This window comes from Oikopleura dioica, chromosome 1 (genome assembly GCF_907165135.1).
Source record: "Oikopleura dioica chromosome 1, OKI2018_I68_1.0, whole genome shotgun sequence".
Taxonomy (NCBI): Eukaryota; Metazoa; Chordata; class Appendicularia; order Copelata; family Oikopleuridae; genus Oikopleura; species Oikopleura dioica.
In genome coordinates, this window is record NC_137291.1 from 1,299,594 (window position 1) to 1,324,808 (window position 25,215).

Consider the following 25,215-nt stretch of genomic DNA (forward strand, 5'->3'; position numbering starts at 1 on the left):
TTAAGAAGTTTATTGGTTTATTTCTTCAGTTTTATTAAATTTCATCAAAGAGCGAATCCAGTTGGGCCTTAAGTTCTTCAGTTTCTTTTTTCTTCTCCGCGTGGCTCTTCCATTTGTAGTTGCTCTTGGTTTCTACCTCTGGTTCCGCCGCTTCCATGACGACTCCCATTTCCTCCTCGGTCAGGCCGTCTTGCATTTCAACGAGCGACTTGAGGCGGTTGTCTTCTTCTTCCAGCAGTCGGCGGACTAGGTTCCAGGTAAAAAGAGGATAGAAAAGGGGGGATTTACCGAGAGCAATTTGGTCGCGATATCGCATGTCGTTGAAGCCCTTGCATTCCTCGCAGTCTTCAGGAGCTTTTCCGGCCTCGAGATCTTCGTACATCTATAAATTTATTGAAGAAACCCTCTTTTTAGAGCTTGTCTGGAAAAAAATGACCCAAAGTCCGTCTTTACCTTGTTTTCCAGCGATTTGATAGTCTTTGCTTTTCTCATAATAAGCGACGACTTCGCAACTGGTCCCTTGATCTTCTTAACCATATCCGCAATTTCCCCCTCCATTTTTCTGATCCAAGTTCTCGTCTCCTTGTGGTATTCGTCCAACCATTCTTTATACTTTGGAAAGTTTTCATCAGCTTTAGCCAGTTTTTCTTGGAGTTCTTTGTAGTTTTTCTCGAGAGATTCTACTTGCTCGAGGTCGATATCGTCCATGGAATCCATGCAGATGGGCTTGTAGTCGTTGATTTTCGCTTGAATTACAATTTTGTCACTTTGAATTTGAGTTGACAAAATTACCTGTGATATCCTTGAGCTCGTTTCTAGCCTTCAAGTTCAGCACTTTCTCGATCTTCGCCGCCTGGAGTCTCAAATCGGCGAAATGTTGGGGGCCGATCAACTTTTTCACCCGTTCCACTGAAGAAAAACGTTAATTGCCAAATTGTTTAGTGTCAACTTACTGTAAGTATGCGGCGCAGAAGAAATGAGCTCGGCCTTTTCAGCAAGATCGACGACTTCGTCCACTTTTGGCTTGAGTTCCTTGAGGTAGACATCGATTTCATCAAGCTGCTCTTTGATCAAGTCAAAGTCCAGGGGCTCTCCAGCTTGTGCTTTTTCGACTCGAAGAAGTCCATAGAAAACTGCTTCGGCCCTGGTTTTCAGCTCCTCTGCCGTTCCATTTACCCGCTGCATTTCTTCTTTATGATAGTCGAGTGCGCCATCAAACCAGAAGTTTTTCACTTGCGCCGCGACTTTTGTAATTCGCTCCATTCCAACTTTGAAGAGCTGCTCATCATTGGCCATTTCACCGGCGTATTTGATCGCAGCAAAAGCTTTGTCTTGCTCAAGAATTTGATGACGAAGATTGCTTTTTTTGGTCTATAATTTTTAAAACTCAACTTGTTAAATTGTCCAAAATAATGGCTTTTGAACTGAAACAGGTTAATTTTTTTTTAACCAAGCCTGAATTTTGACTTCGTTTCTGACAATTTCTTCAGCGCCTTATCAACCAAATCATTATTTTCCGCTTGAGATCCGTCTTCTTTGATGACTTGGTACTTCCCCGGCTGCTTGATTAAATTCCCCTCCTCGTCGTACTGCGTTTCAAAGCTGAAAATCGGCTTGTCATTTCGCAGCGCGTCAAGAGCGCTGATCATCAAATCCTTCGCTTCCAGTGCGTATTTTTTCCCTTCTTTTAGTTGTTCGCGAATTTCGAGTGCTTCTGGCCCGGTTAGGTTGCCTGTTAGTTCTTGGGACCAAAGCGTGGTTGTTTCGAGCATTTTCTCGGCAAATGCTGCTTTTTCAGCGTTCCAGTGAGAATAGATGAAATTGGTGTGATCTTCGAGGACGTCCATTTGATCCTAGAATCATTCTTTTTTGGGAAAAAAGGAGCAAACCTACCTTTGCTTTTGTCAACCCTTCTTTTGCACAACTCATCACGCCGTAAAACAGCGCAATATTGAAAATTATCAAGCCAAAAAAGCCCCAATAGTCGAATTTTTCAATGATTTCAACTTCCTCATCTGTTTTCTTATTCGTTTTTACTTCTTTTGGCTTTTCCTCTTTTTGCTTTTCTGGTGCCGAATCTGCGGCTTTTTTCTTTCCCATCTTCGAAAATTATTGAAAAAACTCGGAATACCGGTTGTGAGGCGAAATCATGCCGGTATGACGCAGCGCCGAAGCACTGGTGATTTTTTGACCCGGAGAAAAAATGACTCCAACGATATATTTTTGTGATCTTTGTTTATTGTAAAGTGCTAGTCAAAATTTTGTCGGCATGCAAATGGCTGCTGTCGTTCGCAATTCATATCATTGAGCACTTCTTTCTCCCAGCCAAAAGTCGTGTACAAAGCGACGCATTCTTCCTTTTCGTTGACGAATTTTCCTGAAGGCTCGTATTTTCCCCAAGGAGGGATGAACGCACCCTGAAAATCATGAAAATAAGGCAAAAAGAGAAAAACAGACCTTGAATTTGTAGTCTTTTGATTCTCGACCTTGGCTTGTACCGTCAATCCATCGTTGTTGAATCTCCTCTGGTGTTTTTTCTCGAGACATTTGCAGATATTTCTCAAAGTCCTTTTGGGAATTAAAATAGGCAAGGGACATTCCGTCAGAATCGCAATACTCAGCAGCGTCATTCCATTTTAAATTCTTAACATGTTTCTGATTTTCTTCCTTTTTATATTTTCAAACCTGATTCACAAAATGAAAGGTGAAATTTTGCTCGATTTCTTCAATTGGTTCCGTAGATCTAAAATTTTCAAAAATTGCCCGTTTGACATTCTACCTTTTGAAACAACCCAAGCTCAGGCCAAAAAATGATGTGGCAAGCTTCATTTCTCGATTTTTTTTTGCTGGAAATGGAGCTGAAACTGTATTTGCTCGCTTCAAGTCCTGATTGTTTGCGAATTTTCGTTGTTTTTTTTATAGACGTCTGATACGATACTTCTCCGGGGCAGAGCACTATCACGTACCGACCTGCAATTTTGACAACTGGACAGATATGAGTCATATCATATGACTAGTAAAAAATATGAGAGATCATTATTTTATTCGAGTTTTTTTAATCAAAATTTTGTCGGCATGCAAACGGCTGCTTTCGCTCGCAGTTCATATCATTCAGCACTTCTTTCTCCCAGCCAAAAGTCGTGTACAACGCGACACACTCTTCTTTTTCACTGCCGTAGTAGCCAGTTGGCTGGTAATCGCCCCACGGAGCGGCGAATTTTCCCTTGAAAAGAGTAAAAGAGGCGGTCGATTTCGGCAAACCTGGAATTTGTAGTTTCTTGATCGTCGACCCTGGCTGGTTCCGTCGACCCATCGTTGTTGGATTTCTCCTGGAGTTACTTCTCGAGACATTTGCAGATATTTCTCGAAGTCATCTCTCGAGTCGAAATAAGCAAGAGACATTCCGAAGGATTCGCAATACTCAGCTGCATCATTCCATTTTAGGTACTAGAATCCCCGTTTTTTCAATCGGAAACTTGACGATTTCAAACCTTGTTGATAAAATGAAAAGTAAAGGAGTCCTCTTCATCTGGCATTTCTGGCCATGGTTCGGCTCCAGATCCTTCACTCGGCAACAAGCCGCCCATGAGCGTTTTGTAGGCTCCGAAATCTCCTTCTCTTGCTTCGATAAGCGCGAATACTAACGCGTCAATCGTCTCTTTTTGCTCCGCGATCTGTTCGGTCAGCGAGCTAAGTTGTTAAAAAATGCATAAAAATGATGTTTTACTTAATAATTTCAGGATATTCATGAGGCAGCGGGCCATCAATCGAGATTTCAGGAAGCTGGAAATTGTTTTCTTCGATCAATTCGACGTCCCTCATCATAATTTATGCGCAAAGAAAATTTTCTTACATGTTATCAGTCGGCATGCACGCCAAGCCAAAGCCAAAAAATGACAAACCAAGCTTCATTTTCAAGTACTTTTTCACTCAGAATGGAACTTAAACTGTATCTGCCGGCTTTTAGCGATACCCATTTGTTTATTTTCATCACATGATTTATTGAAAACTTCCAGGTTGATTTTGACCCGAGAGATGGGTCAGGCAAAAGAACTCAAAAATCGGAATGGTTCGATTACGAACGAACTGACTTTTGAGTTTCTAATCGATTTTTTGGTTTTATGGTTGGCCCTAAATCGAAAAGCAGAGATTCAAAATTTTGTATTTAGCGAGAAAAATGAAAAAGAAGGTTTTTTTAAAGGAAGCTTGCAAAATATGCGGCAAACTCCTCAATGCCAACAATCTCAAGAGACACGAGATGATACATACAGGCGAAAAACCATTCAGTGTAAATTCACTTCCCCAAGCATTTTAAATATTATGATAATTTAGTGTGATCTTTGCGACTACAAAGCTAACCAAAGAGCTTCCATTGAGAAACATTTGAGACATGTTCATAAAAAGATGCCTATCGAACAGAAAACTCCGAAACTCCAAGCAAGGGAGATAATAAATCAAGTCGTGCATTATCGAATCGATGAGGAAGGCGAAGATGGAAGCTTGAAAGAAAACTGGGTGCCAATATTCGAAGTAGAAGATTACGGCGATGTCGTCGAATTTGAGAAATTCATAAGCAAAGATCGTTGAAAAACGATTATCATCAAAAAAACTCTCTCGATTTTCTTACTTCGAAATCTGCCTTTGAAAGTCCATCGATGGTGCCCTGCAGAAAAACACGACGCAATAAATAAGAAAAATATATTATACTTTATTGTTATCAAAACTATTATAATGCCGTCATAAAAAATAATAAACTCATTTGATCAAAATTACCTGATTCGGATGGATCAAGAGAAGCAATTCTGAAAACGTCGTCCTGCTCATCTGGAGAATTGATCGAAACCAAATTTGCTCCTTGTCCTTCGCAAAATGATTGAGCTGCCTTCCACCCTTATTTTTTCATGAGAAAGGTCATTAAGAAAATGCTCACCCTTCTGATCAGAAGTACTCATGATGCACTTTTGCGAGCTTTCCAAAAACGTCCATCCGAAATCGCATTCTTCATGCGGCAGCGCTGTTGGCACAGTATTTGGATTTTTAGTCGTCGAAACTTGCACTGCTGGCTGCATGCAGATCGGATATCGTTTTTCAGCACAGTTGAATGCTCTCCAGAGCCCAGCCATTTCATGATTATCCAGGCCGGCAGCAAGTTCGACGCAAAACTTGTACGGATTATTTTCTGGCTCTCCATCGGCAAAGTTTTTGTAGCTCACGCTCGTTCCGGAATCCCAATCAATGGGCTGGCCGCCTGCATATGGCAATCCCAGCCCAAGCCAGCTCGATGCGAGTTGATGCTTGACGATGAATGCATTTTCCTCGTCGTTGAAAATTTCAACGAGTCTTGATCCGAGACTTTCGCAAAACTCGGCCGCCTCGTATTTTGTCAAATAAGTCGTGTTGCCGTTGTAGTACTTTGAAAAACTGTAGCACATGCCATTTTGCTCGTTCAAAAATGTCGTCATGTGCCAATCGTCGGATTTGATACATGTCAAATTTGAAGTTGGAGCTTCCGTCGGTCGAAGTTGAGCAGGAGCATCCATGAAACAGCCAAAAGCTTCAGTAGTCGAGCAACTTTCGGCCATCCAGTTGTCCGAAGTTTTCAAGACATCGAGATACGCGCAGGTGTGAGAGTTGACATTGCATTTTGGCTGATCATCCGCCCAGTAAGTAAAGCTCGGGTTGGAGTTGAAATCTGAATATTGCAGTCGACAGTCTCGTACTGGATCTTGCAGCGGCATTTCATCGTGAATGTTTGACAGATCCAGCCACATTCGCGTGACTCCTGCTTCCGCCCACTCATGTTGATACTGTGCGAAGATGTCTGCTTCCGCTTGGCTTTCGATTCTGATCTGTTGAGCTCCGAAGCTCTCGCAATATTTTTTCGCTTCATACCAAGGAAGGTGATAATTGCCATTGAGGAAGAATTTGTAGCATTTATTTCCAACATGACTGTCTCCTTTGTCCTTTATCTTCTGAAAGGTCCATCCTTCTGGGCAAGTTTGACCGACTGGTTTTTGGCAAATGACTGATTTCGGTTCATTACACCATCGAGCAGACCAAACAGCAGAACTGGTATCCTCAGCTCCCGGCTCAAAGCTAGCACAAGTCGCGGCAGGTGTTTGATCCAACTGACTATCTGGCGCGCCGTATTCCCAGTTGAGATAACCAGAACTATACTCCCCGGAGATCCAGGAAAAACGATCGGGCTGGTTTTGTGGGGCATTCAAATTGTTCAACCCGATCCAGGCGCCTTTGTAAGTCACAGAATCGCCCCAAGAATTGATCGCTTCTTTGAGTTTCTCAGCGATAAACTTATTTTCTTGCTCGTTTTTGATCGTGACCAAATCGCCGAAATAATTGTTCCCGAGGCCTCCTTGACAGTAGCTCTGGCCGAGTTCGAATTGTCGCTGAGTTGTTGGCTTGGGAAAGATGATACAGGATGGTTCACCGGTTCCGACGTCCATTTTGAACCAATTATCGCCACGGCAGTCGGCGACGCATTGAGTACTTTTGGCTTTGCAGATGAAGCTGAAGAAAGGAGTTGAAAACAGCGTGGAAAGATCATTTTACCTGGCAGTCTTGGTACATTCATTTTTGACCCAAAGGCCTTCCCCATCCCAAGGCATTGGAAAATCAGGGAGGTTTTCCGTGAAAAGTGCAAAAGTACACCTCTTGGACTGGTCCGAGTTATTTTCCATTCCCGGCGCCCAGTTTTTGTAATTATACGGTTTCGTAACATCTCCGTTTTGGTTGGTGTTGACCCATTCTAGCGTGTTGAACTGTTTGAGATTATTGAGCCCAATCCAGTAGTTTCGGAATCCTCGGTCTTTCCATTTCAGCGTATCGTAAATCAGGCGCATCTCGTTTTCGCTGTGAAAATCGACAAGATCAGCGCCAAAAGTGTTACAGTGAGATTGAGCAGCATTCCAGCTCTTTTCCGGAACTCCATCGATTCCCCCTTGAAAAAGAAATCACCAAAAATCTCCCTTGAAAAATTACCTTCAAAGGTCTTGTAAGAATTGTCACCGATGACGATCCAGTCTGACGGACAAGGCTCAGCATTTGAAGCAATAAAAAGCGTATTTATTACAATCAGTCTTGTGACTACCATTTTGACTGATTTTTTTTCGTTGAATTGAACTTTGTGAAACGCCCAAGTGCAATAAATAAGATAGAAGGTGTGACAAGTAGCACTTTTTGTTGACTAACTCCAGCGTGTTATGTTTCATTATTGACATGAATACTGGCTTTCATTTCTAGGGCCTCTTCTTCCTGAAAGAAAATCTTCCATCTTTTGGAAGGATTTTTCTCCTTTTCCAATCTAATTCGAGCTTAATTTCAGGCCTCTTTGAGTCAAAGTTACGGTTATTCTTCTAGAACTTTCAGATTGCCAAAAAGCCACTTCTTCTTTTCTTCGATCTCAGATAAAATGTCAATGCTCACGACACGAAAATGGCAAAGGGATTATATGTTATGGTTCTCCTCCGTAAACTTACGTCTTGCTCTCAGAGTATTTCTCCGCACATAATCAGTTGACTCTGCCATGAAAAAGCTCTCGTTTTTGTTTCTTTCCGGAGTTTCATGCTGGTGGTGGGACTATGATGACGGGTACACGATCCAAGACAACGAGTATTCAGGTTTGAAAGAGATGTTCTTTTTAATAATATTTGCGCCAAAGAAAGCCCTTGCTTCGACAAATCGCACCGTTGCCATGAGGAAGAAACCTGCGTTCCCGAAGGACAACATTTGTACGAATGCTGCCCGGACGACTGGAATCGTTTGAATGTACCGTGCAGAAAACCAATCGGTAGATCTCTTCCTTGATTTCTGAAAAAAAAAAGTTCTTCTTCAGAACATCCTTGCTTTAAAAATCCTTGCAAAAATGGAGAATTCTGCTATAGGAAGATTTCCCAAGGCGAAGAGAATCATGATTACGAGTGTATAGAGGAAGATGAGGAATGCCACGGCGTGGTTATGTGCGAGAAACCGATGTCAGGCTCTTGTTCAGGTTTTTTCATTTTTTTTCTGCTTTTCGGGCAATTTTTTTGGGTAAGCCTCATCTGCCCAGAAGCCTCATCTGCGCAGAGTCTCATTCTCCCAGAAGCCTCATTCTCCCAGGCTTGGCAGATAAGGCTCCTGGGAGAATGAGGCTCTGGGCAGATGAGGCTTACCCAATTTTTTTAGGAAATAATCGGCAAAAGCCGAAAAGAATCATCGTCAAGACCATCGATGATTGCTATAATATGTGTGCTGCTGCAGACAATGTAAGAGTTTTTTAAAAACATATGAAATGGAAAAGAATTGTCTTAACCCTAACCCTAAACCTATTCTAGTGCTCGGGATTCGATATCGATTCAAAAGGAGGTTGTTATCTCGCTAAAAAACCCTGCGATGAAAACGATCTTGAGGATTTACCTGGATTCGAAGAGCAAACAAAGGAAGTCAGCTATAGGGAATGGATTTATGATAAATATTATGGCTACTCTTTCACTACACAAAGACATCTAACTTTCACATATTATTCAATTGACAATTGCAAGGCTCCGAGTAAGTTTTACTTGAAATCTTTCAATCAATTTTTTAAGAGAGGTCTGAAAAATGCGATGAAATCCTCAAAAAATCAGCTCAGGAACATGCTTTGGAAATAAAAGACGTATTTGATGGCAAAAATAAGAGATTCTGACTTATTATTTTAGATTTTGACGATGATGGCTTCTCAAAATCAACAATCAAAGCTCGAAATCGAAGCTGGAATCTACGAAAACCACAAATCGTTGATGCAAAATATGCAAGATATTCATGAAAATACGGAACTTCTGAAAGCTTCTTTGGGACTCATGGCGGTTTTGTCCTTTGCGGTTTTCGTGATGATGTTTTTCAGGCTGAAGAGACAATGCTACGTAAGCTGAGATCAGAGCGGATTGCTTATTTAATTCTTATCTTCAGGGTGGGCCAGCTCGAAGACTTTCATCTCTCGTTTCAATTTCACCAAAGCCGCGAGCTGCTACTGCTCTCGAGATTCCGGCTAATCCAGGTTTGTGCAGAAAAAAACAGCGGTTTTGATCGCTTTTGAAGAAAAACTCGGGGAACATCATCAAGAAGGAACTGGGTCAATTCCGACTTACTCCAATCTCCATACGACGAATGATACGGATAATGACATGGCTGGACTGACTGTAAGAGGCTTTTCGAACAAATACAAATCTTTCCATAATTGAAATAAACTTAAAAATGGGAAAAACATTGTTCGAATTGAATTTTTTTTATTTTTCAGAGAATTTCGGAGGGGAACAACTGGTGGTTGGGGTACAGCTTCATTTTTTAAAAAATATTTCTTTCAATTTTGCAGAATCTGCCCTTTCTCTTTTTTATGTCTTCATAATTTCACACTTAGGCGGTAGTCAGTTCCGTAAATAGCGTTTCGAATGGAAAATTGGGAGATCAATCAGTATTAAGAATCTTTATTTTTGAAGAAATCAATAGCAAATTTCATGCAGGTACGATTGATTCATGTACAGCTCAGGGTGGTTTAGATTACTTCGCGCTTTTACAATATTTTCAAGACTAAGCACATCTGCTTCCGAAGCACTGTTGACATAGCGCATGCATTCTTCCGGGCTATATCCGAGTCCTGCCAAATCTTGAAAGAATAACCAATAAACCAATTTTTCCTTATCTCCTTACCCATGAAATAAATCATATAAATCTTCTTGGCAACGTCTTTCGGGACATTTCTCCAGTACCAGCTTGGATGATGCTTGGCCATTGGACTGTTTGCGTATTGTTGCCGAAGAACTGGTTTGATGTCTGCGATCTTTTCCCAAGCATAGTCATATTCTAGATCCACATCTTCAAGGTGCAGAATCAAGTCGTATTCGAAATGGCACGGGCTGCATTCCCAGTGAACTCTAGAATTCTCCGTAGAATTAATAATGACTCAATTAAACTTACGTTCTCCAATGCCTGTTATTCACAAATTCACTTGGATTCGCCGCCCTGGAGCTCGCGAAAGCCTCGAAAGAGCACGAAAACTGCTCGGGCTTTTCATAAGGCCCTTCAAAGACCCGGATGGACGGAAGAAAATAGCCCTGTCGTCTGAAAAAATGAATTAGGAACGATTTCCGCCGTCTGTATTTTGTTTCTAAGTTGACGCAAGTTTTTTGAAAAACGAGCCTTTTGCACAAGTGCCCCGGGTTAACTCCTAAGCCGAAGAAAAAACAGCTTGGTTTTGGATGTCTTGTGAACTAAATTTTGAACTGTGCTCTCATAAAACTATTTTCAGTTAAATTTGAAAAAAAAATGTCTTACCGTGGATTATGTTTGACATGAAATTTGTCTCTCCATGCAGAAACCAGTCTTTGAAACGGATTTCTTGTGTTCAAAACTTTCAATTTTGAAATTTTCTTTGCGAAGCTATTGTCCGCATAATCATCCGGATGCAATCTTGGGATCTGAGCTCTTCCATGCTTTCCGGTCAAACTTGCGAGGGCATTTTGCCAATTGGTCGTTCCGCATTTTGGAGGAAGACAAATCGTCAGGTTCAAATTTGGTTCGTGGAAAATATCCGTGTGGCTTTGCCGGCGACCCTTGATGAAGCGAGCTTGGTTCTTCTTTTTTGAAAAGCTTGGGGGATTGCATTGAAGTGGCGTCTCGTCATCTTTCGGGAGAGCTGAATGTATGAAGGGATGAAAATAGGCTTGAGAAAGAACCTTTATTGAGATCATATATCTGCTCATGTAATTTAAGCAATCCATCAAAGTCGTCTGCATCAATTAGGTTTTGAATTTTTCGGCGCATTTGACAGGTTCGACGAAGGTACTTGACGCGATTCTTCATTTTTTCGTCTAATTTTCTCCATGCTAAGAATCAAAATAGCGAATTCATAAGGAGAAAATGCCGTACCTTCATCATGATCAATTTTTGTCCCAGTGAGCTCGATTCCCTCCATAAAATCAGTCGAATTGCCATTTTCATAATCATCTACATCATCATCGTCTTCGTAAATGTAATCGTCAATTATCTTTTGCTCAATTTGCTTTTTCTCATATTCTTTGTAATAACCAAGACTTTCCTCTGTTTTTGAAAGCTGTTCAGCGATGAACTCCAAATCATACTCTTTTGCAACAAAAAAACCTTTATTCGGTTGATTCAAAGAATAAACTCATGCTTGTTTTCAGCAATTTCTTTCAATTTTTCGGTATTCTCCTCCAAAAATCAACCTTTTTCCTAAAAATCCAACAAGAATCAGTCCATAAATGCCCTTAACGGTGCTCAAAATCTCCATAAAACTTTCTCTATCTTCTTATTTCTTGAAATTATTAAAGCCAATCTTCAAGTCTCTACGAAATTGAGAAGGAACCGGCGATAAGGGTGTCCCATCTGGGATGTCAGCTTGTCGACATTGATGTGACACGGCGGAGCGCTACATTTTTCTGCTGCGCCGGTAAACCGCCAAGGGCGAACAAAGAACTAAAACGCTAGTTTTAAGAACTTCTCAGATTTCAAAGAGCAATAAGCTAGCTTGAACATTTTTCTTTAACAACAAAAAGAAAATACCGATGTCTTTATTTTATTGAAAATAATTCTCAGCGTCATCCCTCACAATCCTTTTTATAAGGATTGTTCAGTCAGTTAAGCAGACAAAGATAAAGCGAACTGTCTTGCAGTTCAAATATGCAGTAAAGATAAGGAAAGTATAAAAATATAGAATCTTTAGTGGTCTCTTTTAAAGCTCGAAGACAGGCTTCTCGCAAATAAGTGATTTATCATCAATGAGTGCTTTTTCACCATCGGCACATGGATTAGGACAAGTTTCAATGAAATCGAATGATGTTTCTGAAATTGTTACATCGTTGCAAGTTTTGTCTCCAGTATCCGAATGTTGATTTAATCGACACGTGCAGAAATGATCAGAGCTAGAATAAAAGTTATTATGCTTTCTTAGCATTAGTCATACCCAAAGAAATCTCCAATATCGAAACAGCATTGTGGATATTCTGATTGTCCTGGCAAACATTCCGAGTGATGGACTGTGTTACATTTTGTATTTTTATCATGAGAAGAATTATCTTTGCCATGGCAAAAGCATGGATCGTCAACGTGATATACATACTCTGAGTTACAGCAATCTTTATTGATGATTCCTCTGACAGAGTTGCACTTCGCTCTCTTCGGAACACTTGTTCTCTTCCCGGTCTGATGATAAATATACTGTCCAAGACTGAATTCAGATTTATCGGAATCGTGTTTTGCAGAGATCAGCTCTGAAGCAAGTTGGAAACAGTCGCTGTCGACAGATGCATGAATGGCGTCATCGGAACCGAAGTCAAATTTGAGAGCCCCGCAGCATGATGGAAAACAATCTTTTGAAATATTACATTCATTTGTCACGTCTCTGCAGGCGAGACTGTCAGTACTGCCCTCGCATGGATCGTATCTTATCCTTGAATAAAAATTAAGATTTGATGAAAATCATTTTGAAAACTTACCATTGGTCGCATAAAGTGTCTTCCTTAAAAGTAAGGGAGAAAGTTTCTTTCGCTTTAAGACAGCATTCTCGTTTTTCATGAATACTTCCGCTATTGTAACAATGGCTATAGCCGCATGCAGAAGCATGATCGGCCTGTTCGTCCACGTCAACAGTTTTTGATTTACAATAAGAACAACCCTTATTTGTGCTCGTGTCACAGCATCCTCCGAAGAAATCGGCGTTATTGTTGCATTTTGAAAATTTTTGACAAGCAACTGGAGCAGGGGTCTGGATTCGCTTAGCGAATTCGCTCATGAGCGAAGCGAAGCGAAGCGAAGCGAATTCGCTTCGCTTCGCTTTCGCTTTTTCTAATTTCAATTCGCTTCGCTTCGCTTTCGCTTTTTACCAAAAATTTTCGCTCAAAATTCGCTCAAAAGACTTCATTTCCTGAAATGATCAAGGAGAGATCTCCATCTGCTTTACTTCTTTCAAAGCAAAAATTACGCCGCTTACATCTACATCTCGTAGATAATTGTTATTGATGATAATTACTTCCAGATTTTACAGCTGCAAAGTTTCATAAAAAGGCGGAATGATTTCCTTTACCATCAAACCAAAAAACAAACAACAAAAATGACTTTTATTGTAAAATGCAAACATTGCAAATTTACTTGCAACCGAAACAGTCTTCATCGTCATCTTGTCGCTGACCACTTTATGGATAAAACAGTCAACGCTATGAACCACGTAGAACTCGACTGGGAGGATTTCGAAATGGACATCTATTTCAAAGGTGTCCGAGAAAAAAACGGAGAGCTGCAAATTCGAACGTTCTGGGACTGCGATAACAAAGACAAAGAAACCTTCCAGAAAACCTTCGAACCTTTCCAGAACTTCATTCTACACGAAAATATCTCCGACGCGATAGAAATTTCTATGAAAAAATCAACTGAGAAAAAAGCTGCGATCAAGCTTTCGAATCTTCTTCAAAGCGTCAATTCAGCAAAAGCCGCCATCAAGGACGATCCTGAATGTCAAATCTGCTGCAACGAAATCGACGAAAAAAACTTCGCTATCTTTATCACTCCAAATCTCACTGCCTGCCACACAAATATTGCTCACTTTGTCTGCAACTCTTGCCCATCAAATTTCACTTCTATCCCATCTTGTCCTTTTTGTCGAACAAATGGCAAGTTTGTAACTCTCCGAAAACCTCTCGAATAAAAGAATTATAATCTCAAAAAACTTTAATGATTTCTTCTTTTTAAAAAGGATTAATTCGATAAAATACTGGCTTCTGATTGGCTTAGGGACCAATTTTCTGGAATCGGCACTTATTTAATTATTATTAATTACTTTTCAAGCGAAGTTTTTTTTAACTGTTTATTTTCATAAAATACTGGCTCCTGATTGGCTGGGAGTCAAATTTTCTAGAATCGGCTGAAGTTTAGTTATTATAAATAACTTTTCAAGCGAACTTTTTTTAACTGTCTATTTTCATAAAATACTGGTTCCTGATTGGCTTAGAGGCAAAATTCTAGCATTAGGTTTCAACTTGTTATTATGGATAACTTTTTGCGCAAAATTTTCCAAACTGTTTATTTTTATAAAATCCTGTCTTCTGATTGGCTGAGAGCCCAATTTTCCAGAGTCGGGTGAAAATAAGTTATTATAGATTATTTTTTGCGCAAAATTTTCGATAATGTTTATATTTATAAAATCCTGTCTTCTGATTGGCTGAGAGCCCAATTTTCCAGAGTCGGGTGAAAATAAGTTATTATAGATTATTTTTTGCGCAAAATTTTCGATAATGTTTATATTTATAAAATCCTGTCTTCTGATTGGCTGAGAGCCCAATTTTCCAGAGTCGGGTGAAAATAAGTTATTATAGATTATTTTTTGCGCAAAATTTTCGATAATGTTCATTTTTATAAAATACTGGCTTCTGATTGGCTGAGAGCCCAATTTTCCAGAATCGGGTGAAAATAAGTTATTATAGATTATTTTTTGCGCAAAATTTTCGATAATATTTATTTTTATAAAATACTGGCTTCTGATTGGCTGAGAGCCCAATTTTCCAGAATCGGGTGAAAATAAGTTATTATAGATAACTTTTTGCGCAAAATTTTCTATTATGTTTATTTTTATAAAATACTGGCTTCTGATTGGCTGAGAGCCCAATTTTCCAGAATCGGGTGAAAATAAGTTATAATAGATAACTTTTTGCGCAAAATTTTCTTTATTGTTTACTTCTATAAAATAATGGCTCCTGATTGGCTGAAAGCTCAATATTCTTCCATAGTTCTTGAATTGGATGAGAAATTTCCATTTTTTGCGCAGAGTTTGTTGCCATATTGATGCTCCCACTTATTTCGAGAATCTAAGAATTTCTTTCATGATTCATATTGCGCAACGCTGGTCCGGATTGCGCGCCGACTCATACTCGATAAGGATGAAAAGGGAAAACCACTCTTAGGCTTTGCGCAGCCTCAGATTGCCTTTTTCACTCATCTCAAAATGCTGAAAGGGGGGAAAATCAATTTTCCTCCAAGGAAAAAGCGGAGAGCTGAGCCAGAAGAGATTAGCTCCGACGAAGACAATGAGCAAAATCCGGATGAACCCGGAACTTCAGAGAAAAAAGACTCGGTAACATGGAAGAGTCTGGAAAATGAGTACGCTGTCCAAAAAGCTCGTAGAGATCTCGACAAAACGAAGTTCCATTTCGACGGGGGAATTGAAGGCAAATTCGTCAATGGCAAGTACACCGGCGATGTGCGATGCCTTGATCCACGGTGTAAAGCGAAAAAAAAGGAATTCATCTGCCAAGATACCAAATCGCGCCAACCAATTAACTTGAAGAAACATGCTAGTAAGCTAAGCTTCTATAAACACTTGCGCATTTTTATTCTAGTCACAGTTCATTGCGAAAACAACCATGTCATCCTGCAGAATCAAGCCCCAATTACAAGTTTCGCGAAACCAAGACAGGTTCAAATCAAAAAAGCGACAAGGAAAAGCTGACGGAGATGGAGGCGACCATAATCTGCAAAGAACATCTTCCATTGACATTTTTCGCGAAGTAAGAGTTCTTTTTCTTCCTTGATTTCAAATTGCGCAATTAATAGGGAGTCCCTGAAGGCTTACAGGGCCCAACTTTTGAGTTCCGTCAATGTCGACCCGCAGTGTCTTGACCAGCTTCACTCCTCTAGCTATCACTACATCAAAGAGGACATGAAAAAGCAACAAGAGATTCTCCGAACTGTTTTGAAAAAGGAGTTGCCAACATTGCTTGAACAAGGTTTGTCGTTCACAAAATAATTTTGCGCAATCTTCTATTAGGTTTCTGCGCATTACAAGCCGACCATAAATACATCAAGTCGCGGACACATGAGGATAAGAAGAACGGTATGGCAGTTCTTGTCACCGTGAGCTGCGAAGAAATCTTCTCATCATTGATTCTGGACTTCCGCGCAACTGATTCGACATCCTATGAGTCCACAAAGAACGATTTCGAAGAAATATTAGACGTAAGTTTCTGAGCAAATTCTGCGCAAAAGTTCTAGGAAAATTTGCGCAGAATATGCTGTTCAGTCTTGCGCAAAATTAAAACAAAAATTAAGGAATATGGCTTGTTGCCATTATGGAGATCCAAGATGGTCGCCCTCGTTGGAGACTCAAAATTCGCCAAATTCGAAGACGACTCCGACTTCATGGTGGTCTGTCTCCTACATACCATCAATCGCATCGTCGACTCCATGGAAGAGAAGGCGTACATCTTTGGCATCTACAAGGAACGATTCAAAGCTGTTGACAACTTCATTTCTGCGATCGCCAAGTTGCGCAAGCCTCTTGAAAGTTCCTCTGAAGATTGTCCACGAACTGTGAACGCGTACCTGAAGAAACTTTCGGAGCAAGGAGTTCCCGCGATCGACAAGAAAAAGATTCTGAAAGGACGAATGCGATATCCTGAGAAGAAGCTGACAGACGCTGAAATCAAGGAAGATTCATCGGTCAAAAAATTTCCGAAGTTTAGAGTAAGGCTGCGCATTTATTTATTAAATTCTCATCATCTTCTTTTAGGACCATTACCACAGCATCCGTTTTGGCGCAAAAGCTGAGAAATTCGCAACTCTTTCGGCAAACATGCGCCAAATTGTTAGCTTGAAGCTGAATCCACCGCTTGGATATTCTCACCTTCTTCATCAAGTCTCGCTCCCAGAAATTCAATTCATCGAAGCAAATCATTTTTTGCTCAAAGAAATGATGTTTGTGCTCCGGCAAACTGAGAGGAATGATTCGAAGGTATTATTTTTGCGCAGATCTTTCAAAACTAACAATTCAAATAGGTTGTGCAGAGTCTGGTGATATACGAAAAGCTGATTATCTTCCTTGTTGGCGCAAAAATGCTGCTCTCGATCACGGTCAAGAACGCGCAGAAATCGTCGACAAGTTGGCAAAGACAGCGCTCCAGAAGACTCTCCGTCTCATCTTCGGGAAGTCTTATCTACCAGCCCACAAGAAAATTTCTAAAGACGGAAAGGAAACCTTCGTGGAAGCTGAAATAAAGACGCTTCATCAAGCTGAGCCTCCGCGGATTTCGAAGCCTCAGATCACGTCGCTCTTCCTCTACTGGCCAAACCGAAGAGTTGACCTCTACCGAGCCTGTGAAGCGATTAAAACAAGAGACAACGAAGACTTTTTCTACCAAAACAAGTTGATTCTGGAGGAAGCCGTCACCGACTGGCAAATAATCGCGAGAAACGAGATCCATCAACTTGCGCAAAAATTGCAATTGGGAGAAGAGCCGGCGACGGCAAGCCAAGTGACAAGAGCGGTAGCCAATCTAGATGTCTACGATCCACGAGATGCAGTTGCGCAAACTGAACCAGCAAGGCGATCAGAGATGTCTCTTTGGGAGAAAGTTGAGAAAGAAATCAACGAGTACTTCAACGATGGTGATCACTGGCGAGCTTGGCTGTCTGCGCAAAATGTCGACTCTCCCAATTCAGAGTCGGTGTTGTTCGAATTGTTCTGGCGGGATCAGAAGTCAAAATGGCCAATCCTCTCAGCCATTGCGCAAAAGGTAGAGAAATTGTTTTTAAATTTAACAAATAAATAAGTATGCTAACATGCCCGTTACGAGCGCGGAAATAGAACGAAACTTCTCCACCATGAGTTACGATTTGGAGAGTGGAAGATCAAGTCAGAAGGCTCAACACACCGGAATGGTAAATCAACGAGCAAACGCAGGCCCATTCGAAGAAGCAATCAAGGAAATCAAGAAGAAGCAAAACAAAAACTAGTTTGCGCATAATTATCACACTGAAAAATTGAAAGAATAAAAGATTTACGATAAAACGGCCGTTTCTTTTTGCGCAAAAATGTCTCTGTTGTTTGTTTGTTTTAAGATCACTTATTTTTAAACGAAAATTTCAATTTTATTCACTTTAAAAATTTCTTCAGAAATTTTCGCTTTTTTTCGCTTTTTTCGAAAAATTTTCGCTTCGCTTCGCTTTCGCTCACGAAATTTTGATTCGCTTCGCTTCGCTTTCGCTTTTTTTTAAAAAAAAAAATTCGCTTTCGCTTCGCTTTCGCTTTTGATTTTTGGCCGAAATCCAGACCCCTGACTGGAGTCATATCAAGACTTTGCTCCTCTCCCCATTTATACCATTCATGAGATTGATAAAGTCCAATACAACAATCTAATATAATCGATGAATAAATAGAAAAACATTTATAAAGTTTTTGATATTATAAAAGAGGATATTTTAAGAATTACCAAATGTTTCATCATCATTTCCAGCATTTTTGCATGTATCCTTGTAGTCGAATTTATCATTTGAATCCTTACTGCACCAGCCTGTGGTTTGTGCTCCGCAATAATACTCTCTTTGATCATCATTGTCAAGATTAAGAGTATTCCGTTTGTAAGAGCAATCTTTGTCCTTGTTAAATTGGCAGCTTGCATCAGAAGGATTATTGATACAGTGGCAATCATGCCATTTGCCATCAGTATAATCAGGTGTGAACTGATTGCAACAAAGAGGGTAAGAATCTGATTCAGCATTGCATTCAATTTCTTCTTCTTTGTGCAAGCATTGTGTCCGACCAACAATTTTTTGAGTTGCTTCTTCATATCTTGTGAATTCTTCTTCAACATGTGAATATCGGATTTTGCAAGTCAAGAGCCCATTAATTTCAGTAAAACCTTTAGCTGTCTCGAAACATCGCGCATTTGTTTCACTGAGAGCAAGTTCTCCATCGACGAATTTAGCTGTTTTGATCTTCATATTCAGAATATCTCCCCGTGAGGTTGTTGTATTATGCACAATCGAGACAACATAATACGATCCATCAACCAAGTCTTCATCTTTCTCTTCAAATATAACTGGTTTGCCTATTATTCTATCCTCATAACTAGCGTACAAGCTCTCAGCAGTTGGCTTTTCATCGGTTCCGAAAAGATCTTCTGCTGCATAATTCTTCTCCAATTGAAGGTATGCCATAGGTTGTTCTCTCAGCTTAAAAAACAGGTTGACTTCGTCGAAGCATTCATTCTGGACATATTTGAGACCCATGATACCAGTAGCACCAAAGAAAGCAGCAGCGATGGAGAGAACGATAGTTCCACCGAGGAACATTCGGAAAGTGATTGATCGACCACGTCGTCGAGTTATGATATCCAAAACGAAAGCAATAACAAGACCACAAATGAAGATCAAAGCAACAGCAAAGAGGAATGTGTTCAAATAGACACCCGCCTTGAAAACGTTGAAAGTTCGTTCATCGGGTTCGTCTTCGCAGTAAGCAGCAAGAATGAGGGCACCTTAAATTCCGTTTTAAGATGGCCTTCAAAAATTTCAAAAAGCAACTGAAGAAAAGAAATCGAACTTACCAGCAATAAGAGTCAAAACACCCATGATGGAAATTCCACCGCTAGCTCCGTCGTCTCCGACATTTTCTTCATCTTCGTCTCCGCTTCCAACTTTCGCACCTCTAGCCCATCGGTTGATGAAGAAGCTCGTTAGTTTGAGACCAGCGATCGAGACCTGGATTGCAGCAAAAATCATAAAAAGCCACAAATCATCTTGAAAATTTGGCTGCAGACAAAAAATGTAAGCGTCCTGCCACGAAGTAACTTCGCGGACAGAACTCATCTCGATTTAGTGTCTTTCGAAAAAAAGTAATGAGCGACTTGTGCCACCGACGATCGTTTTTATGCATTTCTGTCTCTACTAGCAACGCCATAAATAACCAAGATGTTGTTGCAAGCGACTGCTGTAGCAGTCGAATATTTGTGCAAACATTCCGAGTTCTTTAGTCCCACTCGACCTTTGACGCAAATCTTCTTTTGATACAACTGCATTTATTGCATCTTATTCTACCATCTTAGTCGGTTTTCTAAAGGATTCCAAGTCCTCAACTCGAGGTAAAATTCCTCAATGATTCTTCTTCGCGAAAAAACGCTCACTAGAAGGTTTTAGTTGAATATTTCGTCAGCCTTCATAACCAAATGTTTTCGTCTTTAATGAGGCAAGGTGGACGAATCATGCGTGAAATCGGAATATGCTCTAACTTTGTCATGGGTAATTTTATTCGTGGCTTATCATCCCCTTCCCACTCGATCAGTATAACTTCCAGGATATCAGTTTCTGTACAAAGTCAAATGAGAATATTCCCTTTTTTATTTTTTCCGATTTTTGTAAAAGACTAAGATTCGAGAATGGAGAGGACTATAAGAAGTTACAGCCAAATATCGTGTTTGTGCTTTTTGATGATGTTGGTTGGGCTGATTTGGGGTTTAATAATTTGAAGATAACAACGACTCCTTTTATGGACAAAATGGCCAGACAGGGGACCAAGTTTACTCAGGTAGGTTTTCCTTTTTTGATGATGAAAAATTGGTCGATTTTAAGTCTTATTCGACCCATCGCTGCTCCCCAACCCGCGCTGCAATTTTAACTGGAAGGTATCAAAATCAAAATTGCATAATTTTATGATTCGCACCATTTGTTGATCTTTTAATTTTGTTTGTTGCTAAGATATCCCTTCCGCTTCGGACTGGGAATGGATCCAATTCCTACGGCTTCCAACTTTGGACTCGACGAACGCGAAAAGTTGCTGCCTCAATATTTGCAGGAAGTCGGCTACTCATCGCACATAGTCGGAAAATGGCATCTTGGATACTGCAGGGAAGCGTATCACCCGCTATCGCGGGGCTTCGACAGTTTCTATGGCTGCCTGAACGGACAAGTCAACTATACTGATCACTTGACAACGAAAGCTCTTGACTTTTTCGATAATCGCGAGCCGGTACTGGCGGCACAAGGACTGTTTGAAAGTAAATACGATCCTATTCATAGGATTACTGTACTCAAATTCCTGGAAATAGCCTATTTCAAATAGGGTTACTTTACTAAGTAAAGTTGAATAGTATTCAATTTTGATTATTTCAAATAATAAAGCAATTTATTCAAGAAATTTTTAAAGCATTATTTTGAAAGGAATATTAAAATTTTTCGAAAAAAATGATGCCCGAAATTCTAAATTTAGAAAAAATTGGGTTCAATATTAGATTTTGTATCAAAATTTATTATGATTTTTTAGATTTAAAACGGATTTATGTCAAAATGCCCTTATTTTTGATTTTTTAAATATTTTAATTTAAGGGGGTAAAAACAGCTTTCTCGATTTTCGACTGTCGCTAAATCTAAGAAAATCATAGATTTATTTATGATAGCGAAATTTCCTAAAAAATGCTCCTTGAATAGGGGTTGAACTTCATAAAAATGTAAATGGAATTTTTTAGCTATCACGTGACTCGATATATTCGAGGTTGAAAATTGGCTAAAATCGAGATGAGTCGCTTTTGAGCCAACTAACTCAAAAATCTGTTGACTAAAACAAATTTCGAGGGACATGTTCTTAGATCTAAGATGGATCTATCGATACCTGTAGAGAAAATGTGATAATCTAAAGTTCCCTTATCTGTAACGCCAGTCAAAAACCGCCTTTTTTCAAAAAAAGCTGTTTCTACCACCTTAAGATTTTTTGCCATTTTTGATAATTTCTAAGAAAAAAAACACATGTCAAACAGAAAAATGAGTGCATAAAATTTCGCAGAGTAGAATTCCCAGAGGATTTAGGTGACTAAAACCATTGGTTCTTGAAGTTCTACTTCGAAGTCCCAACTGTAAATATCTTCGACTGGTTAAATTCTATTTGCTGAATAAGTCCGGCTTCACAGCATTATCTTTTTCAAGATGTCGCTTCCTTAGCAACAAATCTTGCCCGTCGACGCGCAAGTGATGTTTTTATTTACGCTTCACTCCAATTTTCAAACAAGATACAGGCAAATGGACGACGGATTTGTTTGGCCAGCGTACGATAAAATTACTTGATCAGAGTGACGAAAATGCCAAATTTATTTATCTTGCCTTCAATGCTCCGCATGAACCCACCGATGCCCCGGAAACAATCAAAAGGATAATTAGACGGGCTTATCCTACAGTTCCTGAGTCTCGAGTTGAGCATCTAGCTGCAGTTCATCACATGGATATCTGGCTTTCAAGAATTTTTCATCAATCAAGAAAGCTTGAAAGGGAGACCATCTTCATCGTCCAGTCCAGGGTGCTCTTTTTCCAAATATTTTCATTCCACTGGCAGATGAACACCCTGAAAAAGTCTGATAATGGCGGAGCAGTTCGAAAATACACCTGGAAAAGTGGGACCGAAGAGCCAAGAAGCTGCAACTTTCCATTTCGTGGGTCAAAAGATACGATCTTCGAAGGTAACCAAAATCGATTTCCCCCGACCCTCATTTTTTAGGAGGAACTTTGACACCGACTTTCGTCTATTCTTCGAAAAGAAAGCTCCCGAAAAGAAGCCGAAGCCAATTCTTCCATGTTGTCGACTGGCTCCCTACAATTCTCAGTCTTTCCAACTACACTTCTCCTCTTCCGAAAAATCTAGATGGAGTTGATCAGTCAAACCTCATTCTTTCCCAAGAAAACCAGGCGAGTAAGAGGAGGAAATTCATCTACGCCGTTTTTCACGAAAGAAACAAGGATGGAGAGTACGAAATGAAGTACACGGCCAGATTCGGGAATTTCAAATTCAGCACGATTGTCCATCGAAGTGTCGGGACTTACGAATGCTCCGGTGGATTTGAAAGCCCGTATATTGATAAGTATATCAAAAAATTTCACCCCGACCCAAGTTTTTACCAATCTCTCTTATTAAATTCAACAGTGAGATCTGACGAGCCCTTGGGAAGAGATCTGATCAAAGCTTACTCTCTCTATGATTTAAAAACGGACCCGGGGGAGTTGATTAATTTAGCAACCCCGGATAAATTGACGAAACAAAATATCGTAATGATCAACCGAATCAACAAGTGGGCGATGGCAGAAATCCAGAAAGAAGTGCGCCGCCCATGAAGGTGTTTATAATTATAAAGCCATCTAGATTGTAATTGACCAAATTGATAAACACGAGCACAGTGACATCACCCTCGAAATCGATCATTAAAAGGACGAAAAAGGCAATTTGCAAGAATCTCTACAACGGCGATGAATTTGCAATGAGATTGGCCAACGGGGACATAGAAGAGTTCCATCACAACAACACTGAATACCCCAAAATCAAGTCCATCATCGGATCAAAATTTTGCGAAGACGAAAACGACTTCAAAACCACTCTCCTGAAATTCATCAAAAACGATCCAAAAAGAGTGGAGCTGCAAAATGCCATGCTCTACCTCAACGAAGGCGTTTTTCATTGAAAAATATCTGTAAAAAACTTTTTGATAATTTTGCATTTTTAATACATTTTTTAAATAGAATGATGATTTAAAATTTATTCTTCGGCAAGCTCAAAACTAGTAGCACGAAGTTGCATTTCAAGAAGTTCAGCTTTTGAAAATGATGGTTTACTTTTTTCTTCTATTCTTCTTTCTGGTTCTTTTTCTTTTATCCTTCGAGTTGCTAGGGGAATGTTTTGTACTTCTTCTAGCCCTAGAAAGAGACTGTAAGATGAATTGTACAATGATGACTTCTACTAGCAATTTCTTCATCAAGGGGCTCTGATTGGTCAACCACAGGGCGCGAAATTCAAAAAGAATCGTCGCGCTCCTCGACCAATCAAAGCCACGGGATGAAAAATTCATTATACAGAGACGCGTCAGTAGCTTACCTTCATATTCCGTCACTTTGACATCCGAAATCGCCTCGACCAAATTCGAAACAAAATGTTTTTTCTTGTGTCTATTCAAATTCAAGTCAGCAATCTGCTCACTTCTTTTTAAATAATCTTCCAAAATATAATGCAGGATTTTCACGCAAGTAATCGCCCCATTCTTCGCGTTTGGATCTGTGTAAACAGTTTCGAGGAGTGTGCGGGACATGGCGGCGAAATCGAGGTAGAGAGTGTGGCGAAAGTTGTTGCGCACCATTACGTGGAAATTCGTGGTGTTGTGATGAGCGAGATCTGAAAAAGAAATGATATTAGTTGAGAATCAATGTTTTCTTGGCTGATTTCAAGTAGGCTCAGAAGAGCTGTGCCCACGAACCTGTGAAGAAAACCTGAGTCAGGGTATGAAAGGCATAAATGAGTCATTTAAAATGACGAAGCCGATTCGCGGCTACGTTTTTCAAAAGCCGCTGCGCGGCTTTTCATTATAGCTCTTCAAAACCGGACACAGGTTTTCTACTCGAATTGCCGCGCAGAACCCTTACCTATAAGATCATTATTAGCATATCTTGCCGGCGTATACTCGAGCCCACAAAACATCGACGACAGCAAATAGCCACAAATCGTCTTTTCTCCAACACTTTCAATAAACATCTCTCTCACTTCTTCATACGGCCTCCCGTGTTCCAGCAGCGTTTCAATCGTCATTCCCGTATTTTTCACGTTCAAGTCTAAAACCGGCGAGCGAGGAAGAATGTATTCGTCCATGATGACTCTGAAGAGCCCGTCGATGACGACGACTCGGGCAATTTCTTCTTCTGACTCTTCTGTCACGATGAAATCCATGTGGACGCCGCAATATCGAGATAAAACTAGAAATCAAAATATTTTTCCACTCAAGTAAACGAATTTGACTCACTTGCCTCGACAGCCTGAGTAGAAAACCTGTGTCAGGGTCTGAAAGAGCTGAAATGAAAACCCGCGCTTTCGTTTTTAAAAAGCCGCTGCGCGGCTTTTCATTTCAGCTCTTTCAGACCCTGACTCAGGTTTTCTAAGCAGGTTGCCGAGGCCGATTGACTCACGTGGTTTATATTTTTTGGCCAGCCAATTTCTCCTCTTTTTCTCGGCGACTTCCTGGGGTCTGTGAAGATTGTGGCTTTGCAGAACAGAGTCGATATAAGCTGGATCGGACTGCAAAGAATCGAGAATGATTTCGTCCGTGATTGAAGTCGTCACTTTTTCGTTTTGAACCAGCCGTTTTGGGGTGAAGTAGCATTTTCCGTTACGATAAGGAAAACGAATCTGAAACGAATTTACTCATCAAATAACCAAAAACCATTCAAAAATTAATATTTAAAACTTACATTTGTTCTGATCGCTGATCTTGCCAAATGCTGATTTAAATGTTCTAGCTGCGAATTCTTGATTCTTCTGCAAATTCTCTTTGACAGATCTTTTCTTGAAAGCATTTTTCTTTCTTCTCTTCTTGAAATTCTCACTGGAGTGATTCATCGAAAGGCGCGCTCCGCCAATCAGTGCGCGTTTTTCAAAAGCTT

The 25,215-nt window shown here is 40.2% G+C and overlaps 11 protein-coding genes across 11 annotated transcripts; 3 read left to right on the plus strand and 8 right to left on the minus strand.

Annotated features, from left to right (window-relative positions):
• Window position 1: 1 nt before the first annotated feature.
• On the minus strand, window positions 2-1,356 carry LOC145702682 (uncharacterized). Its single transcript, XM_081779978.1, has 5 exons — window positions 954-1,356; window positions 793-909; window positions 454-746; window positions 289-382; window positions 2-246 (listed from the first exon to the last, which is right to left on the minus strand). Exons 1-5 carry the CDS (start codon window positions 1,294-1,296, stop codon window positions 35-37), a joined length of 1,059 nt encoding a protein of 352 aa, XP_081636104.1. The 5' UTR covers window positions 1,297-1,356; the 3' UTR covers window positions 2-34.
• An 89-nt stretch (window positions 1,357-1,445) lies between these two features.
• LOC145705422 (uncharacterized) lies at window positions 1,446-2,138 on the minus strand. The gene is made up of 2 exons (XM_081782899.1): window positions 1,894-2,138; window positions 1,446-1,853 (listed from the first exon to the last, which is right to left on the minus strand). Exons 1-2 carry the CDS (start codon window positions 2,098-2,100, stop codon window positions 1,446-1,448), a joined length of 615 nt encoding a protein of 204 aa, XP_081639025.1. The 5' UTR covers window positions 2,101-2,138.
• A 72-nt stretch (window positions 2,139-2,210) lies between these two features.
• On the minus strand, window positions 2,211-2,935 carry LOC145705216 (uncharacterized). The gene is made up of 4 exons (XM_081782672.1): window positions 2,780-2,935; window positions 2,686-2,743; window positions 2,458-2,643; window positions 2,211-2,417 (listed from the first exon to the last, which is right to left on the minus strand). Exons 1-4 carry the CDS (start codon window positions 2,827-2,829, stop codon window positions 2,250-2,252), a joined length of 462 nt encoding a protein of 153 aa, XP_081638798.1. The 5' UTR covers window positions 2,830-2,935; the 3' UTR covers window positions 2,211-2,249.
• Window positions 2,936-3,047: 112 nt separating this feature from the next.
• On the minus strand, window positions 3,048-3,924 carry LOC145705205 (uncharacterized). Its single transcript, XM_081782662.1, has 5 exons — window positions 3,854-3,924; window positions 3,728-3,817; window positions 3,492-3,690; window positions 3,262-3,447; window positions 3,048-3,223 (listed from the first exon to the last, which is right to left on the minus strand). The coding sequence occupies exons 1-5, from the start codon at window positions 3,910-3,912 to the stop codon at window positions 3,056-3,058; spliced, it is 702 nt and encodes a 233-aa protein (XP_081638788.1). The 5' UTR covers window positions 3,913-3,924; the 3' UTR covers window positions 3,048-3,055.
• A 212-nt stretch (window positions 3,925-4,136) lies between these two features.
• On the plus strand, window positions 4,137-4,769 carry LOC145697847 (uncharacterized). The gene is made up of 2 exons (XM_081775059.1): window positions 4,137-4,288; window positions 4,333-4,769. Exons 1-2 carry the CDS (start codon window positions 4,178-4,180, stop codon window positions 4,585-4,587), a joined length of 366 nt encoding a protein of 121 aa, XP_081631185.1. The 5' UTR covers window positions 4,137-4,177; the 3' UTR covers window positions 4,588-4,769.
• On the minus strand, window positions 4,695-7,121 carry LOC145697836 (secretory phospholipase A2 receptor-like). Its single transcript, XM_081775050.1, has 4 exons — window positions 7,000-7,121; window positions 6,571-6,958; window positions 4,931-6,528; window positions 4,695-4,890 (listed from the first exon to the last, which is right to left on the minus strand). The coding sequence occupies exons 1-4, from the start codon at window positions 7,109-7,111 to the stop codon at window positions 4,727-4,729; spliced, it is 2,262 nt and encodes a 753-aa protein (XP_081631176.1). The 5' UTR covers window positions 7,112-7,121; the 3' UTR covers window positions 4,695-4,726.
• A 418-nt stretch (window positions 7,122-7,539) lies between these two features.
• Window positions 7,540-9,218, plus strand: LOC145705450 (uncharacterized). Its single transcript, XM_081782930.1, has 9 exons — window positions 7,540-7,637; window positions 7,679-7,807; window positions 7,853-8,008; window positions 8,185-8,264; window positions 8,334-8,547; window positions 8,586-8,653; window positions 8,697-8,900; window positions 8,947-9,034; window positions 9,076-9,218. The coding sequence occupies exons 1-9, from the start codon at window positions 7,544-7,546 to the stop codon at window positions 9,216-9,218; spliced, it is 1,176 nt and encodes a 391-aa protein (XP_081639056.1). The 5' UTR covers window positions 7,540-7,543.
• Window positions 9,219-9,458: 240 nt separating this feature from the next.
• On the minus strand, window positions 9,459-11,284 carry LOC145705468 (carbohydrate sulfotransferase 11-like). The gene is made up of 7 exons (XM_081782952.1): window positions 11,260-11,284; window positions 10,903-11,133; window positions 10,710-10,859; window positions 10,309-10,669; window positions 9,952-10,095; window positions 9,685-9,908; window positions 9,459-9,640 (listed from the first exon to the last, which is right to left on the minus strand). Exons 1-7 carry the CDS (start codon window positions 11,282-11,284, stop codon window positions 9,477-9,479), a joined length of 1,299 nt encoding a protein of 432 aa, XP_081639078.1. The 3' UTR covers window positions 9,459-9,476.
• A 269-nt stretch (window positions 11,285-11,553) lies between these two features.
• Window positions 11,554-19,665, minus strand: LOC145699144 (uncharacterized). The gene is made up of 6 exons (XM_081776399.1): window positions 19,365-19,665; window positions 18,249-19,295; window positions 18,096-18,171; window positions 12,489-12,743; window positions 11,957-12,442; window positions 11,554-11,915 (listed from the first exon to the last, which is right to left on the minus strand). The coding sequence occupies exons 1-6, from the start codon at window positions 19,624-19,626 to the stop codon at window positions 11,726-11,728; spliced, it is 2,316 nt and encodes a 771-aa protein (XP_081632525.1). The 5' UTR covers window positions 19,627-19,665; the 3' UTR covers window positions 11,554-11,725.
• A 460-nt stretch (window positions 19,666-20,125) lies between these two features.
• Window positions 20,126-23,252, plus strand: LOC145705490 (arylsulfatase I-like). The gene is made up of 6 exons (XM_081782976.1): window positions 20,126-20,341; window positions 20,386-20,438; window positions 20,512-20,810; window positions 21,816-22,259; window positions 22,298-22,900; window positions 22,972-23,252. The coding sequence occupies exons 1-6, from the start codon at window positions 20,303-20,305 to the stop codon at window positions 23,250-23,252; spliced, it is 1,719 nt and encodes a 572-aa protein (XP_081639102.1). The 5' UTR covers window positions 20,126-20,302.
• Window positions 23,253-23,326: 74 nt separating this feature from the next.
• Window positions 23,327-25,150, minus strand: LOC145705509 (uncharacterized). Its single transcript, XM_081782990.1, has 5 exons — window positions 25,024-25,150; window positions 24,742-24,961; window positions 24,205-24,531; window positions 23,663-23,956; window positions 23,327-23,484 (listed from the first exon to the last, which is right to left on the minus strand). Exons 1-5 carry the CDS (start codon window positions 25,126-25,128, stop codon window positions 23,327-23,329), a joined length of 1,104 nt encoding a protein of 367 aa, XP_081639116.1. The 5' UTR covers window positions 25,129-25,150.
• Between the last annotated feature and the right edge of the window lie 65 nt (window positions 25,151-25,215).